Source organism: Lissotriton helveticus, chromosome 6 (genome assembly GCF_964261635.1).
Source record: "Lissotriton helveticus chromosome 6, aLisHel1.1, whole genome shotgun sequence".
Lineage (NCBI taxonomy): Eukaryota > Metazoa > Chordata > Amphibia > Caudata > Salamandridae > Lissotriton > Lissotriton helveticus.
Genome location: NC_136067.1, coordinates 1,500,921,667 through 1,500,936,939, shown reverse-complemented (window position 1 = coordinate 1,500,936,939; position 15,273 = coordinate 1,500,921,667). Strand labels below are relative to the sequence as shown.

Here is a 15,273-nt window from a genome sequence, read left to right as displayed (position 1 = left end):
GGAGTTTGGCCTAACCAAACAACTTTTTGCAAGGTTCCAATATCAAGTGTTGGCACAAAATTAAGATCTCTCCCAGGAATACACTGAACCATACACTCTGGCAAGAACTTTGTAGCCCATCCATCTCGCCGGCTAAAAAATACTTGGCGGATTCTCTCGCCACTACTAGATTAGTCGACCTATGGGAAACCCAAACTACCCGTTCGCTCTTCAAGCGAGTAGTAAATAAGGTAATCAAAAAGACCTCTCTTGCCGAAGACAAAGCTGCCTTTGTCCGTAGGAGCCACTCCTGGATGACAGAGCGGCTATAAACTACTTTGGCAACAGGCATACTTCAAATTGGGGTCCTCAAGGAAGACCAAAGAACAATTTTTAAAATAAGGCTAGGAATCCTACCAGCTACACCCCACCGTCCTCCCTTGTAGTGTAGTTCCTATATTCCCAATAGACTCTGCGCATAGGAATAATATATCCTATAGTTTAGACGTAACCTGAGGCCGACTAGGTCTCTATCTAATATATTAGACTTAATTGTGAGTGCCAGCTAGCTCAGAGGTCACTAGAAACTTTCTCGAATTCACAAGAAGGGATTAGTTTGACAACCGCATAAACATGACAACTTTGTTTCCCCAAGATAAAACTGATCTTCAGAGTCGTGGAAACAATAGATAGATATTTCACTCAGTCAATCGTGCATGCTTCGTTTCACCAGAGGTGCAGAGAAATAGAAGACCAGCGTTTTCAATAAAAGGTTTTATTGAACAGTCTTGTTTCTCAAGCATAAGAAATGAACTGCTACAATCGTAAAACTGGTTGTAAAATATAATGCATACAGTAGAAAAAGTAGAAAAAAATACTGTAAGAGCATTGTATGGTTCCTAAACCATAGATAAATACATACATAAATAACAGAGGCTAAAAGTACTCAACTGGTGCTTCTAAAATACGCCTACCCCAATGTACCTAACCTAAGCTTAGTACGAGGGAGGAAGTAAGTGAGGTCTAGCATGAATATAGTATTCTTTTGCCAAGAATCTGTCCAAGATTTCTCTTAGGGTCTAATCAGCTCCGTACCTTAGTTTAGAATGGAGAAGGTCAGTCTAGGGACTCTATTTTCCAACAACCCGCAAGGGTAGCTTGGAAACACTGGAGTTGGATTTCTCGGCAGGAGAAAAGACAGCGTCTGTCTGCTGGAGGGTCAGCTTCCTTTGACACTTTCTGTAGCAGGATGCGTCGGGCAAGTAGATAGTTGAAATGCTCCAAACCACCATGTGTTTGCTATGGCAAGTGTGGGCATATTTATACCTAGAAGGTACCTAGTTTGACGTAAAGGTGGACATAATAACGTCATCAAAGAGTCTCAGTTCTTTGAAAACTCCATGAGTTCTTGGACAAGTCAGTTCTCGAGCAAGGGAAAGTCCCTAGCTGCCGAAGCAGTTTTCGAAGAAATCGTTGTAGATTTTCGGAACTAGTGTAAGTAGCCATGCCGTATTTGGACTGCATGAGCTATGCCTTAATATGGTTATGATTTCTATGCCTATATAAGGATATGGTGACTTATACCTATTTAAGGGCATGAATCTGAAAAGTTACAATAGGGTCCTAAAATGATACATAACACCCTGGCAGAGCGAGAAATATGGAAACTCATGCATGAATGGTATTGAGGATTTAGAACCCCTAATATGCTCCTGCACCAAATTAAGAGGAAAGGGTAGGACTAATCAAAGCACACATTAATGAACAAGGTATTCAAATTCTGAGACCGGCTGTGATTGCATGCTTCGACCCCGTCCCCCCTGTCCCCCCTGCCCCCCCAGGACCCGTAGCTAAATGGGAAGCTAGTAAAATTCCTGTTCCTAGTAGAATCTAAGCAAGAATCAGCTGCACCCTGCGCAAACACAAAAAATACATAAGGATTTTAGCCTTCGCAACTGTAATCCGTGACCATAGATATTGGAACCTCTTCAGCATAATCTCAACAAGGGCGCTTTTTACACTGGAAACTTTCGTTTTTAGAAACTCACTCTACCTGTTTTAATATATAGGACTTGTATTAATGTGTATTTTTGTAATGGTTTTATTTAATCGAAAACAATAAAAAAATACTTGCATCTCTTACGCACAGGGGAACAAGATAGGAATACACCTACCCACACTCTACGGGAAAAGAGAGAGAAAGAACACATTAATGGCATAAGCGACACAGAAGGCAACATGTCACACTCCGATCTAGATAAGGCGAAGGCATTTGGGGCATTCTATAAGGAATTGTATACAAGGGATCACATCGATACAACAGCACAACACCACTACTTACAATCACTGAATCTGCCACAGGTCTCCCAGGACTGGAATGATATCCTAAATGTGTCAGTCACAGACGAGTAGGTAGGGAAAGCGATTTCAACACTCAACCTAACAAGTCTCCAGGGCTTGACGGCCCACTTCTACAAAACGTGTGCTCCAGACATCATTACACATCTCACGCAGTTATTCGGTGCGATGGCAGAGGGCCCTACCATGTCACAATCAATGGCGGAGGCCGTTATAACGGTCATCCACAAGCCTGGAAAAAATCAATAAAACCATTCCTCCTATAGGCCATTGCACTTCTAAACTTATATGCCAAACTCTATTCCGCGTTACTGGCGGCGAGACTGGAGGATATGATGCCAATTCAAATCCACCCTGATAAATCAGGCTTCATAAAAGGCAGACAGACCCATGACAATAGCTGTAGCACCCTTCATTTGATAAAGTATCCAAACACAGGCTACTGGCAATCCTGGTGGGTCTTGATGCAGAGAAAGCTTTCAACAGGGTGGATTGAATGTTTCTCTTTTTCACACTCTAATATTTTGGTTTCGGAAAGATGTTTATAGACCTGGTTAGGCTAACTATGCACTACCGCGCTTTAGAGTTCAGCTAAATGGGACCAGCTCTGCCCTTTTTTTTTTGTTTTTTTTTTATAGAGAAAGGGATGAGACCGGGCTGGCCACTCACCTCTACTCTTTAGCCCTAAGTATAGAACCACTGGCACTACGGGTTTGGGAGGCACCAGAAATTCGGGGCATACATTTCAGGGGATTGGAACATAACATTTCTCAATTCGCTGATGATATTTTGATGACACTCGCTGCAGAACTTACAGGTAGAACTATGGGAATTTGGAGGTGTCTGGCTTTAGGGTAAATCTGACTAAATCATACATCTTGAACCTCACGTTGATGGAGGAAGGCTATCTATCCTCCACTTTTGATTCAAATCCAGCAGGCTCTCAAACGCTGGAAACCTCTTTTTCCTTGTTGGGACGCATACACGCGATAAAAATGACCATATTGCCCAAATGTCTATATTTATTCCAGGCTCTGCTGATAGACCTGGACAGGGATTTTCTGCCTAGGTTACATTACCTTATTATACAATGCATTTGGCAGAGCGGCAGGGCTCGTCGTTCTTTCCACACCTTAAGACGTGCGAGACGAGGTGGCCTTGCTTTGTCTGATTTTTAACCTATATTTTAAAGCTGCCCAGCTAAGAGTCCTGGCAGAATGGTCCAAGAGCGAATCTGATAAGCACTGGTTGTATATGGATAGGATAATAGTGGGGAGAACAATTTGGTATGTGGTTTGGAAGCCTAAGAAAAATAGGCCAGCAAACGCGTACATTAGCACCCATACACAGACCACACTCAAAGTATGGGATGAGGTATCCAGAGTGCTGGACTGGACTATGTTGTCCTCACCCTACACTCTGATTCAAATTTAATCTGGAATTCCTCCCCCGGCGCTGCACGAGGGACCATGCGATGCCTGAAGTAACCCTGGGCGATGAACTATGCTCTGCTGGCGTAGTTTGCGGAGTTTCCTGCACTCCGCGTTACGCAGAGCTCCGAAAAATAGAGCAGAGTTTTTTCCTCACTCACGTTAGTCAACGGAAAGTAGCGCAACTCTGCCCAGTGTTAGCCTGGTGGGAGGGGGGATGTCTGATGCTCTCAGACCTATTTCATAACCACGACATTCTCACTTTTGATAGTTGCCAAAAGGATTTCCCTCCTAGCAAATATTTCCACTACATTCAACTTAAACATTGGGCCCTACAGCCACACGTTAGGGAGGTAGCAACACTAGAAAGGACACCAATTGAAAAATGTGCTAGGCTGGTGGGATCGATGAGGGGAGTGATCGCCTTTCTATAAAGCCCACTTTATTCACTTGGTATTATTGACAGCTAAACTCATCTTTACATTAAAATGGAGAGCAACAGCAACCCCCACTCCCATTTGGCTTCATGGGATTAACTGCTAATCTGCTGGGCTGAGGCGGAAAGTGAATCATTGAGAAGAGGAGGCAAAGGGTCTCCAAGCATCCCATATTAATAGTGAAGTGGGACCTCATGCTACTCCATCTCCAGGAAGCTGGCAATGACATCTCTCGACCCCTTTGAATCTAGATATCATCACTAGTTTATTGCGCTGCCTGCTCTGAAAGCTTCTGTTCTTCTATATGTCTTTATTGTTTCTACATACCTGTAAAATAATCCTTCTGTGTTGAGGTACTGAATTTGCAATATGTTAACCACTATCCCCTTGTAGAATAACCCTAGATTAATTTCAAAATGTCCCTTTCTGATTTCCTTTAGCGGGCTTGTAAAGCCTTTAAAGTGTGCCTAGGTTTTTAGTGTTCTATAAACCTTGTTTCCAACGTCCTGGTAATGGATATTATTTTCATACACTGCTTTAGCTCATGTCCATATGCCTTCCAGGTAAGTGAAAATTTTGCTTTATTGGTTTTCGCATTTGCACATTAAAACTGGAAAAAGCCATGTTTCTTAATCCTAAGCAGATCTTCCAAGAATACTGGTTAATGTGTTGTACATGCCACATTGTCCCACCTCTGTTCCTCTTTGCCTTAATGTATTTTCCTTCTCCATCTGGTTAATAAAAAATCAAATGACTATTTGTGCACAGTGACATAAAACCTTGTGATTATCTTTTTGCCCTTCAGTCGTGTACGATTTGACAATAGACACTAAACATTTTTAACAAACTGTTCGTTCATACTCCCTGGCACTGAATTGCCTCTCATTTGCTCCCAGGTTGCAGGGTTACTGATGAAATTCTTCACTTGGTGCCCAACAAGGAGAACTTCCGACTAACCTTAAGAGCCATTAAACTGTGGGCAAAAAGTAAGATTTTGGTGATTTACTTGCAGTTAAGTGTTTTGCTCTAATCCATTTACCTTTAATGTTTTTTTAGAACATTGATTTGGCTTGTAGAATTACTGTTCAACAAATGCATAATATTATTTGTGTTCAGCTTTCATTCAAGATATTGCCCCTTAAGTTTTTTATTTTAGGGCCAGTTCAGAAAGCTTTTTCTGTGTGGTGTCATGCTATGGTGAAGTGTTAAACCTCAGATTAGTGTGCGACTTAAGAATTTTTGTAAGTTTATTTTTTACACACACACATCCTTGATTCAAATTGTTATCCTTTTGTAAGGGTTGTATTCCTTAAAATACATGAGTCACATCTATGGGTGCACTTCCAGTGCACGGAGGGCTGAATATCTGCAGTTACTACAGTGCATCACTTATTACTTGCCTACTAAAGTCGATAAGTAATAAGATTTAACATTTGTATGTTCTGTAGACTCCATACATATGCATTGGGGGTACAGTAGTAAGTGAAAATATATTGAACTTTGCTAACCAATTAAATTTGTTACAAATGTTTAAATCTGAAATGATTATCAAATCACTGAAAAATAAAGGTTAAAGTAATGTTATAGTTGGGTGAATTTATCAATATTAACATTAGCATTTTGAACTAAAAACACAAATCACCTGTTCTAGTTAGCAGGGCTAACTATAGCTTGCACCTCCACCATGCACTGCTTAGGACTTCATTTATGAAATCTCTCATGACTTCTCTGATGACCTCACTCATGACCTCATCCATTGTGTGCTTTGTTTGTTGTAGAGTTTAGAATGTGACCGATAACTATATATTACTTTCCCACTTAATTTTCTACAGTTTGGGTCCAGCTGATGAGTGTATGTATTTAAAAACACATTTCCTCTAAATCACCATAGCTGTGTAGAGGTATTAAAGACCTTATAAATCTTTGTATTGAAGAGCAACTCTGTGTACATGTGGCCGTAGACTTGTTATGTTCCATAAAAGTATTTTGGTACTGCAAAATGTTTCCAGCGGGGCAAAAATTCTACTTTCTACATACTAAACGTAAGCAGCCTTGAGTTATTAAAGAAAATTGTCTCAGCATGACAATTTCTACTGAACATAAAAGAATGTGTGCACCAGGTACAATCCTATGTATGCTTGTTATGCTTCATAAGATGGGCTATCTGTTAACGTTTCACCATGTGCTGTTAGTAGAATGTTTATCATCTTGATCTTCATTAATTTTAGTGAATGCTCTTGTTTTTTACTTCTGTTAGTAGTCTGTGGTGTATTTCTTATGAAAGCTTCAGTTTTTACAAACAGTGTGGTATAAAGTAAACTATAGAGTAAGCACTGTTTACAGTACTCGGTTCTCTACTGATCAACTTCATTTCTTAATGTAGGTTTGGTGGCTCAGGTTTGATAGACAAGCTGTCCATAGTAGGGCATTTGTTTTGGTATTCGCATTCTCTATGTTGGCTCTTTCTGAACAGTTGTGTACAGATTTATCCTATTCAATGAGGGTTTCCAATATATCTGTGGTTGATTGTTAATTTGAGCATGTTTTGTGTAGAGCCATAGAAATTTATACATCAGTATGCGGGAAAGCTAAGCTTGGATGATGTCATCAATGATGTTGTTTGAGATGTCATCAGTGATATGTCATTAATATTATTCAACATGGCATGAGTGATGTCATGCGAGTTCATAAGCACTGCATGGCGGGGGCCCAAGTTCTAGTTAGTGCTTCTAACTATAACTGGTGAATTTCTGTGGTTTTTTTTTTTTTAGTTCAAAACATTAATGTTGACACTGACAAATCTAGCTAACTATGCAGTTAATTTAACCTTTGTTTTTTTTTTAGTGAACTTTTAGGGTAAATTATGTTTGTGAATATGTATGGTAGAATGATTTAACCCCTTCCATGCTGATGACGAACCCCAGCCGTCACGCTCCACGGTGCTCGTGTGTTGATGACGGCTGGGGTTCGTCACGGCCCGCCCTGTTCTTTTGTTTACCGCACAGCGGCGGAATCGGCCCAGCATGGAAGGGGTTAAAATGTGTATTGGATTTAGTTTAGTAGAAGTGTTTTTATTATTATAACGAAACATATAATTCAGTTTGCTAAATCTTTGTAAAATTGGAGTAATAAACAGATAAATATTCAATAAAAATTGTTTATTTAATCCATTATTGCAACTCTATCAAGACATGTTACCAACAATCTTTTCTTTGAGGTGTCATTACTCTTGCAATGACTGGTGTGCATTGTAGGGTGTGAAAAGGGACTGGATTCTCCTTTCAGACCTCTTAAATGACAGGTGTGCGTAATAGGGTTTGTAGATGACTGGCCTCTCGTTTTAGACATCTCTCAGATGACGTGTGCATAGTAGGGTGTGTGGAGGGGCTGGCCTCTGCTGAGACCTCCTGTAATGATAGGTGTGCATAGTAGAATGTGGAAAGGGACGGGTCTCTTTTCAGACCTCTCTCCGATGACTGGTGTGCATTGTAGGGTGTGTGGACGGACTGGACACTGAGACCTTTCCACAATATGCATTCCTACTAATAGTGTATAGAGAACTCCTCTCCTTTTTACTATTCACGATCCCGCGAGAGTCCAGCAAGATCATAAAATGAGTTAAAACAATATACATTTTATTATCTTCACAGCAGTTATGCCATAGACGCATCCTCTATCTAATGGGACAACATGCCTTTTTGCTGCCCCCTTATACAGCTTTTTTACTTCATTTTCACAGCACTTCCAATTTCTCACAGTAAACGGTGATTGCAGCAATTTAACTGCTATCATTCGCCAGCCAATCTAAGTGCTCGCTCCTGCGAGAGTGACAGTTCACTGGAAAAATTGGCCTCTCGACCAATCAAAGTGCTTAATTTCTGATTTCACGCTCACTGGATGCCTGTGGGACTCAAGCCCATCTGCCAAATTATTTTTTACCCTTAATATCTCAAACTATTGAACTGATTTACACAAAATCGCAATAAGCACAATCTGTGTACCAAGATCCCGCTTCTTGACGAATTTGGGGTAATTCCATTCAGAAGTTTTTGCTAAAACCGGTCTTAGGCTATGAAAACGATTTGCGATTTTGTTTTGGTACCCCCCCCTTTTTTTTTCTCAGCCCCTGCTTGATGGATTTTTTGTTTCATTAAGGCTTTTCAAACGGGCTCAAAGTTATTAGCAAACCAAAATGCACTCAGTCTATGGAATAGCAGAGCTAACTAGATCTACCTACTAGCGTTCAAGAATATTTGTCAAACTGTGCCAAAGTATTAGCTAAACAAAAAATGCTTTTATGGAAACTGTGACCGAGCTATAAATAGAGTGGGGACTGCCACTATGTAATACATGCCTTCTAGATTATGGGGGTTTACAATTCCATCAAATATTCAACAAAAACATTTGATGAATATGGTCATTTAGATCCCATTCAGTGATTAGTTGAGTTTTCTTAACTCCTTCAATTCTGAATGAAATGTTGCAGTTATTCCCCTTTTCTCAAACTCTTTGGCTATTTTCATGTCATATTATCCACCACCTTGAGTACTCCCAAGTAACCTCCGCCTTTATCACTAATGTGGATTCTCTTGAATTTGCATCTCATCAAAGAAAGTCGCCCCCTCCGCCCAAAAATCTCTTAAACCTGAATTTCACGCTGAACTCCAGTTTGACAACAGTATAGACTTTGGCGAACAGTCCCTCATAAGTACACAGCTTACATATAGAAAAGAGAACACAAAAATAAGATATCCATGATTCAAACATATGGCAAAAATACACACCCCAGAGAATACCCTCTTTTACCTTGTGGAATGATGGAACAAAACTGGCTTTAAACAAATCCAGCTCCTCAGTGTATTAGGCATTGAGTTAACTTACAAAACAACGCAGTAAATATTTGTCAAACGACTTCTAATTTCCCCCCATCATATGCTTCTTCCACTTGATGTCAGAGATAATATCTGTGAATAGATACGCAATTATTGATGTCCCAGCAGAATCTCTTAAATTTTACAATTAGAACTATACCATCCAGTGACTGGATCAATGAATAAATAGAAGGCAAAAGTGACAAAGGACAGCTCTATCTCTTGTTACTGCACATGCTTCTGACAAATTCAAAATTATCACTTGTGCCAAAGGATTACACGACAAGCAATGCTTCCAAGTATACTTTTTCACCAAACCCAAATTTTCTTTGTTGGACTGGTAGGGCCAGACTGGAAAACTTAAATGGGACCTGGCAAAAATGTTTTTAAAAAAAGCCACACACTGCATGAGGTCAAGCCTAGAATACGACCTTAGGGCATGATTGAGTCATGGCAGCCTATATTGTGCTCTCTAGCCTGCAGCTCAAGGGATTTAACACCAGAGTGGCAGAATGATGAGTCTGCATTCAGGCTGAGGTAATTAAGCCTTCCATGCCTCATCACTTGCCATGGACTGCAGAATGGGAATCCAAGTAGTACCACAAAGTCTAATGTTCACTGAAAAGGCGACTTGTGTAATCTGTATTCCTTAAAGTCTCACTACTTGCTGGGCCTGATTTACTGTCCTTGAATTCACTTTGCCACAAGGCTGTAATGTTTCAACAGTATATACCTTTTTTTCCAGCTGACCATGGGCTTCCAGTGTCTGGCCCAATTATCTGCCTCTTGAGTGATTAAGTTCAAGCAGAGTAACTGATCTCCTTTTTTAGAAGTTGCCTGCACGGTCCGTGCTTTGCCAGAGTATGCACTTTGCATCTTTATGTATGGTCCTGCAGCAGGCATCTTTGGTGAGCTTGTCTCGTTCGTTTTATTTTCTGGATGTATCGTCCAGATGATTGAGGCGCTCTGCTGGTTAAGAATTAAGACCATAATGCCTCATGCTAGGGGTTTAGCTCCGACGAGCTGTCCGGTCACAAATCTGAGGAGAAAGTTATTAATATCACAGCATACTGAGAAATTGTGTATTGTAGCACTTACATTGGCTGATGTGATGTTCTTAGCGAGTTGAGTCAATGGCCGTTTTAGGCGTCTTCAAAGCCAAAGAATAAACACAAATCCTTCCTTCCTTCCAACACACGCGTTGCATGCCTCAGTTGCTATTGCAACTGCCCCTCTGTCTTTCAGATCAGTCTCTTCTCTTTGGACTTGGATCCAAGAGGTGCTTTTCAAGCCTCGCTGGTCAAATTACATCCGATTGGGTTAAGCTCTTTCTGTTGCACATTAGTGATTAATTACATTACTTTAAAATGTTATGGCCAACTGTTTTGGCCTTAAAGCCAGGGCGGTTCTCCCTTTCTTTAAGCTGTTCTGGCTTGTTTCTTCGGTTCTTCTGGGAGGACAAGTGGTATCTTGGTTTGTCTCTCTATCACTGTTACTCATGCATGATCCAGACTTTGATCTGGATTGTGATAAGATCAGGATGACTTTGCTTTTTTAGAGCTATACTTTTTTGTGTGCCTTTGCAATGTCATCATGGGTTTTTTGCTACCCAGTACTTCCGGTGCCATGATGGTACTTGACTGGTTCTGAACGAGTGATAACTAAAATCGGTCATTTTTTTTTCTTCTAGCAGGTGGGGGTCCCAAGACTGATTTGTTTCCGGTCATAACTTCATCTGCAGTTTGCCCCTGAATGGGCATGACCACTTAGACTATCCGGATTTTTCTGCTATCAAGAGGGCACCCATGCCTACCCTCTCTTCTTGCCAGGATTTTAGGTAGCTTAATGATTTCTCTTGTGCTCTTGGATTGTGCTGTGAAATTGGTGTTTCTTCGATCCTGCCTATCATTTGATCCTAGTCTTTGACAGCTGGCACAGATGCAATATCACAAACACTCCTTCGCATCTTGTTCCTAAATAAGGAGCTTGGTATCTAGTTAGTGTGGATTTGATCGATGAGCTTCTAGTTTTGCATGGTGCTAATTTGATTCAGCCTCAACCAGAATTGTCTTTTCATGAGTGTAGGAGAGTGGGGTCTGCAATCCTATGGTCACCCCAGAATTTTGCTTTTTGCTTTGCTGGTTTATGACTTTCCCTGGCTGTGGGCCTGCTAATCAGATCCACAGCCTAGCTGTTCTCTCTCTAAATTGACATCCATGTACTTTAGGTGCATTTACCAATTGGTACTGGGCCACCTTATCAGTCCCTGTACAGTGTACCTTGGGTACCCAGGGCATAGGTATACCCAGGGCCTACCAGGGGCTGAAGCATGTATTATGCCACCCCTGGCTGGCCATCTAAACAGACACAACTGGCTGGTAAGACAGCTGGGGCAAGGTGGTGTAATCACCCTTTGCTGTAGATATAGTTACCTATATCTAACTCCAAAATGGACACATATATTCCTATCAGTCACTCCTATGGCAGGCCTTATCAATCCTGAAGGCAGAGTGCTTGGAATCATGTGAGATGGTGCTCTGGCATGAGCTGAGCCCGTCTGCAGCTTGCGGAACCAAGTCCTATTAGCTGTTCCATGATAACGCTATACCATATACTCTTAAGTGCATTATAATCCTCGCGGTTGAATGCTAACTCTGGTATAACATTATCAAAACATGTCGAGTAAGGTGTCCTACGAATGAAGAATCTCCCTTGTGGGCAAGGAGTGTCCACCCTGCAACTGCAGGCACCATCAAGCGTCCAGCGGCTTCACTTTGTCGTCTTCCCTCGAGGATCCAGACTTCAGAGCCTGACGAGACCCGGATTCCCAAACCTCTCCGACCTCAACTCACATCTGCAGCACAGCTGAGATCCGTGGGTGCGACGAGACACGTGGGACCGGCCATCTTGGAGAAACTGCACTTCGCTTCCAGCACGACTTCTGAGGTAAACTCGACCAAGTGCTTTGGGGATTGAGAAGCCCCAACCCCGAGCAACTCCTGCACCGAAGATCAGCCCTCCAGCTTCCACGAGATCTGCGTGGGACCCTTCTGCTTGTTTGCTGCTCGACGCGTTGTCTGGTCACTTGCCGGCTGGCTAGTGGCCTCCTAGACGACGATCCTTAAACTACACTGCTGGTCTGGTTTCTCCAGACTGGCCCTTGCTCCCTTCCAAAAGAGGAGCACCCTGGACCCTCCTGGTCCACTCCAGACGCCATTTCCACTCACCGCGTGGGTTGCCTTTGCCAAGGCCTGTTGACTCCAGATCCGACACCGAGAGCCTGCGTGGGACAGCTCGTGCCACCATCCTGGTCGTCTAAGACACCTCCTGGTCCATGTGGCTGCAGAGACAAGCGTCCACTCTACACCTGATCGTGACAACGACATCTGGTTCCTTCCTGGTTCCACTCCAGTCACTGGCTAGTGACTGTGAACATTGTCCCCTCTGCTTTCAGGTCTTCAGCATCTCTGATCCACCCTTGGATCACACCGGACATCTTCCTCCTGGTCGCCTGCAGCATCTTTTCTTCCAGGCTCCATAGACTTCAACGCAGAAACCCATCACGACTTCGCACCTATGCACCCGCAGCCCGTTGGTGAGGTAACAAGAGCATTTCGGTGCTCAAGGGTAGCTTGACTCTCCTAGTGTCCAGATTCACAGTCGTTTTAGTCCTAACTAGTCAGGATTGTCCATACTCACCTTTTTCTTGAACTGTACTGTCCATAGACGTTGTTACGCATCTCGCGTGGGGGTTCACACTCTACACACGCGTCCCGTGGGTCTCCGATTACTTACCTAAAGTTAGGGTAGCGTGGTCCCAACGATCCTACAGCCTCTGGACAGCTCCATTCCTTCTATAGATTTCCTTATACCATTTACTTAGTATATGGTTGGCCATGCCCCTAGGGCATCATTGTAATTTTGTGCAACTTATCGTATTTTTCCTAAGAGATTGTCATGTGCTTAGCCCTCTGATCTCATAAAGAGTTCAGAGGTGTTTGTTATTAATAAATATACTGTTTATTTTCATAACAACCTGTGTGGTGTCCTTTCATCTGGTATTCAAGGGGTTATGTTGTGGTAAAACAGCTGGCTTCACATGCCAAAAGAGTTTAGCCTAAGACTGCTTTGTCCATGCTACCATTAGGATAGCTGGTCTGTAAGGTTGACTTACAACCAATCACCATAAGGGTTGTTTGGACTGATACAAGGTGATCACTAGAACTAGTGAGCATCATATATCAGGCCAACTTCTCACAATTATGATCCCCTAAAGTAGCACATGCCTTTTACTTATGTCCTTGATAGTTACCAAAGAATGTTTTTTGGGTGAATTTACAGTTAAGAGATTGTCTCAAAGCTTACCTGGATCAAAAGGAAGAAAGAAATTGTGCGTATGACTTTTTAGCTGTAGATTTTGCTTTGAGTATTTACACTATTTGTCTGGTAAGACTTTTTTTTCTTGTCCACATGTCATTATTTTTAGAGTTTATATATCCTGTCTGTAGATGGTCACTTTTTTCTGTGTTTTTTTATGTAGCCATAGTTCTGTAGTAGGGGATCTCGGTGTATAGTCATAATCTAGTGAATAGTCCCGCCCATGTGCGTGGACCCCGGAGCAATCAAAAATAATCGCTTACGGTGTCGAAAAATGCAGAACTGCACAGACACTTAGGAGAGAATTAAAGACAGATAATGCAGCCTATATCCACAGGCTACATTGTCCAGTACTTCAACTAGAAACTCCACCAAAAATCCACAAACCGCAAAGCCTGTCCAGATTTCCCTTGCTTTAACAGCAAAAAGCCCTCTGGAATGATGGAGAGGAAGACATGGACAGACAAGCCCCATAGGCTGCCATTATGTGGCTCAGAATAGGATACTGTGCCTTTAAGAGAACTTTCCAGAACTTCACAGTATCCCAGAATGCACTGCAGGTCCCTTTTACTTTCAGTTCTTTTTTCCGGCTCCTGCAAGCAGGACCTTGGAGCATTGAGCTCTCCCTTTTCAAGGGTTTATTGGTGATTTTTTCACTTTTTCAAAGTTATTTGAGTGCTTTTCTGAAGTACTTTGGTGTTTTTTCTTCCTGTTTGTCTTTTGGTGCACTCTTTGATTGTCAATATGCCTGCATTATTCGACAAATGTCCAGAGTGCTCCAGGAAGAAGGCCAAATCGGACTCACACGAGGTGTGTATCATCTGCCTTCCCTCTTCTCATGTCCCAGAGGAGTGTGACATTTGTCAGGGCTTTTCTGGCAGGACCCTGAGGGATAGAATGAAGATCAGACTTCAGGGCCTGGAGGACAGAAGGCTGAAGGCGCAAGGTGGGTCTGGAGGGGCTTCCTCTGCCCATGCTGAGGCCTCTGGAGGGCTCCCCAGGGGCAGGAAGACCAGCAAACTTCCCCATTCTCCGTCTGCGTCGATTGCACCGACCACGACGTCGAGAGGGATGACTGCAGTCTGTTCCCAGTCTCCCCAGGGCTCTGGGTCGAAGCGATGTCGACGCTCTGCATCGAGGGACATGAACAGAACGCCGTCGAAGTCTCCGGTGACGATTTCGTTGTCTGCGCTCGCCGTCGAGGCGACACCGCCGTTCGCCGTCGGCGAAGAGGAGAAAGTAGTCGTCTAGGGGATCCTTGATGTCGAGGAGAAGGTTGCCGTCGAGGCGTAGGAGGTTAGGTTGCCGTCGAGGCGTAGGAGGTTGCCGTCGAGGCGTAGGAGGTTGCCGTCGAGGGGCCTACGCTCGCCGTCCGGTCGCCGTTCTTCGACGCCGAGAAGGCGCAGGAGGAGTTCTAGCGCCAGGAGTCAATCTGGCAGGCGTTGAGTGCCTTTGGGAGGCTCTCCAAAGTCCCAGCCTAGTAAGGAGGACGGGTCATCGGGCTCGGTGTACTCTGTTGTGTATACCCCTGCTAGGCTCAAGACGGCTACGCCTCCTCCTCCTCCATTACCGAGAGGACTTCCTCCGCAGGCTCCCACCCCGCCTCCACTTCCGCCTCGGCCTCGGCCTCAGCCTCAGCCTCAACCTCAGTTGCCGGCTGACAAGCCTCCTCCGAGGACAGGTTCATTGCCACGATTTCCGACTCCTCCTAAGGGGACCCCTCGGCCGAGGGCCCCAGCCAAGCCAAAATCACCGGCCCCGGTGGAACCGGCAGGGCGACCGAAGCCAAGGAGGTCGCGATCCCGCTCCGGACGGAGGGGG

The 15,273-nt window shown here is 43.4% G+C and overlaps 1 protein-coding gene across 2 annotated transcripts in view; it reads left to right on the top strand.

Annotated features, from left to right (window-relative positions):
* Positions 1 to 15,273, top strand: part of PAPOLG (poly(A) polymerase gamma) — a 522,398-nt gene that overhangs the window by 306,280 nt on the left and 200,845 nt on the right. For both annotated transcript variants that reach the window (XR_013596236.1, XM_078649302.1), the window contains exon 8: positions 5,101 to 5,190. Coding sequence is in view for 1 of the 2 variants with exons in the window: in XM_078649302.1 (XP_078505428.1) it covers positions 5,101 to 5,190 (90 nt within the window). In the remaining variant the exon portion in view is untranslated. The remainder of the gene's footprint in view (positions 1 to 5,100; positions 5,191 to 15,273) is intronic.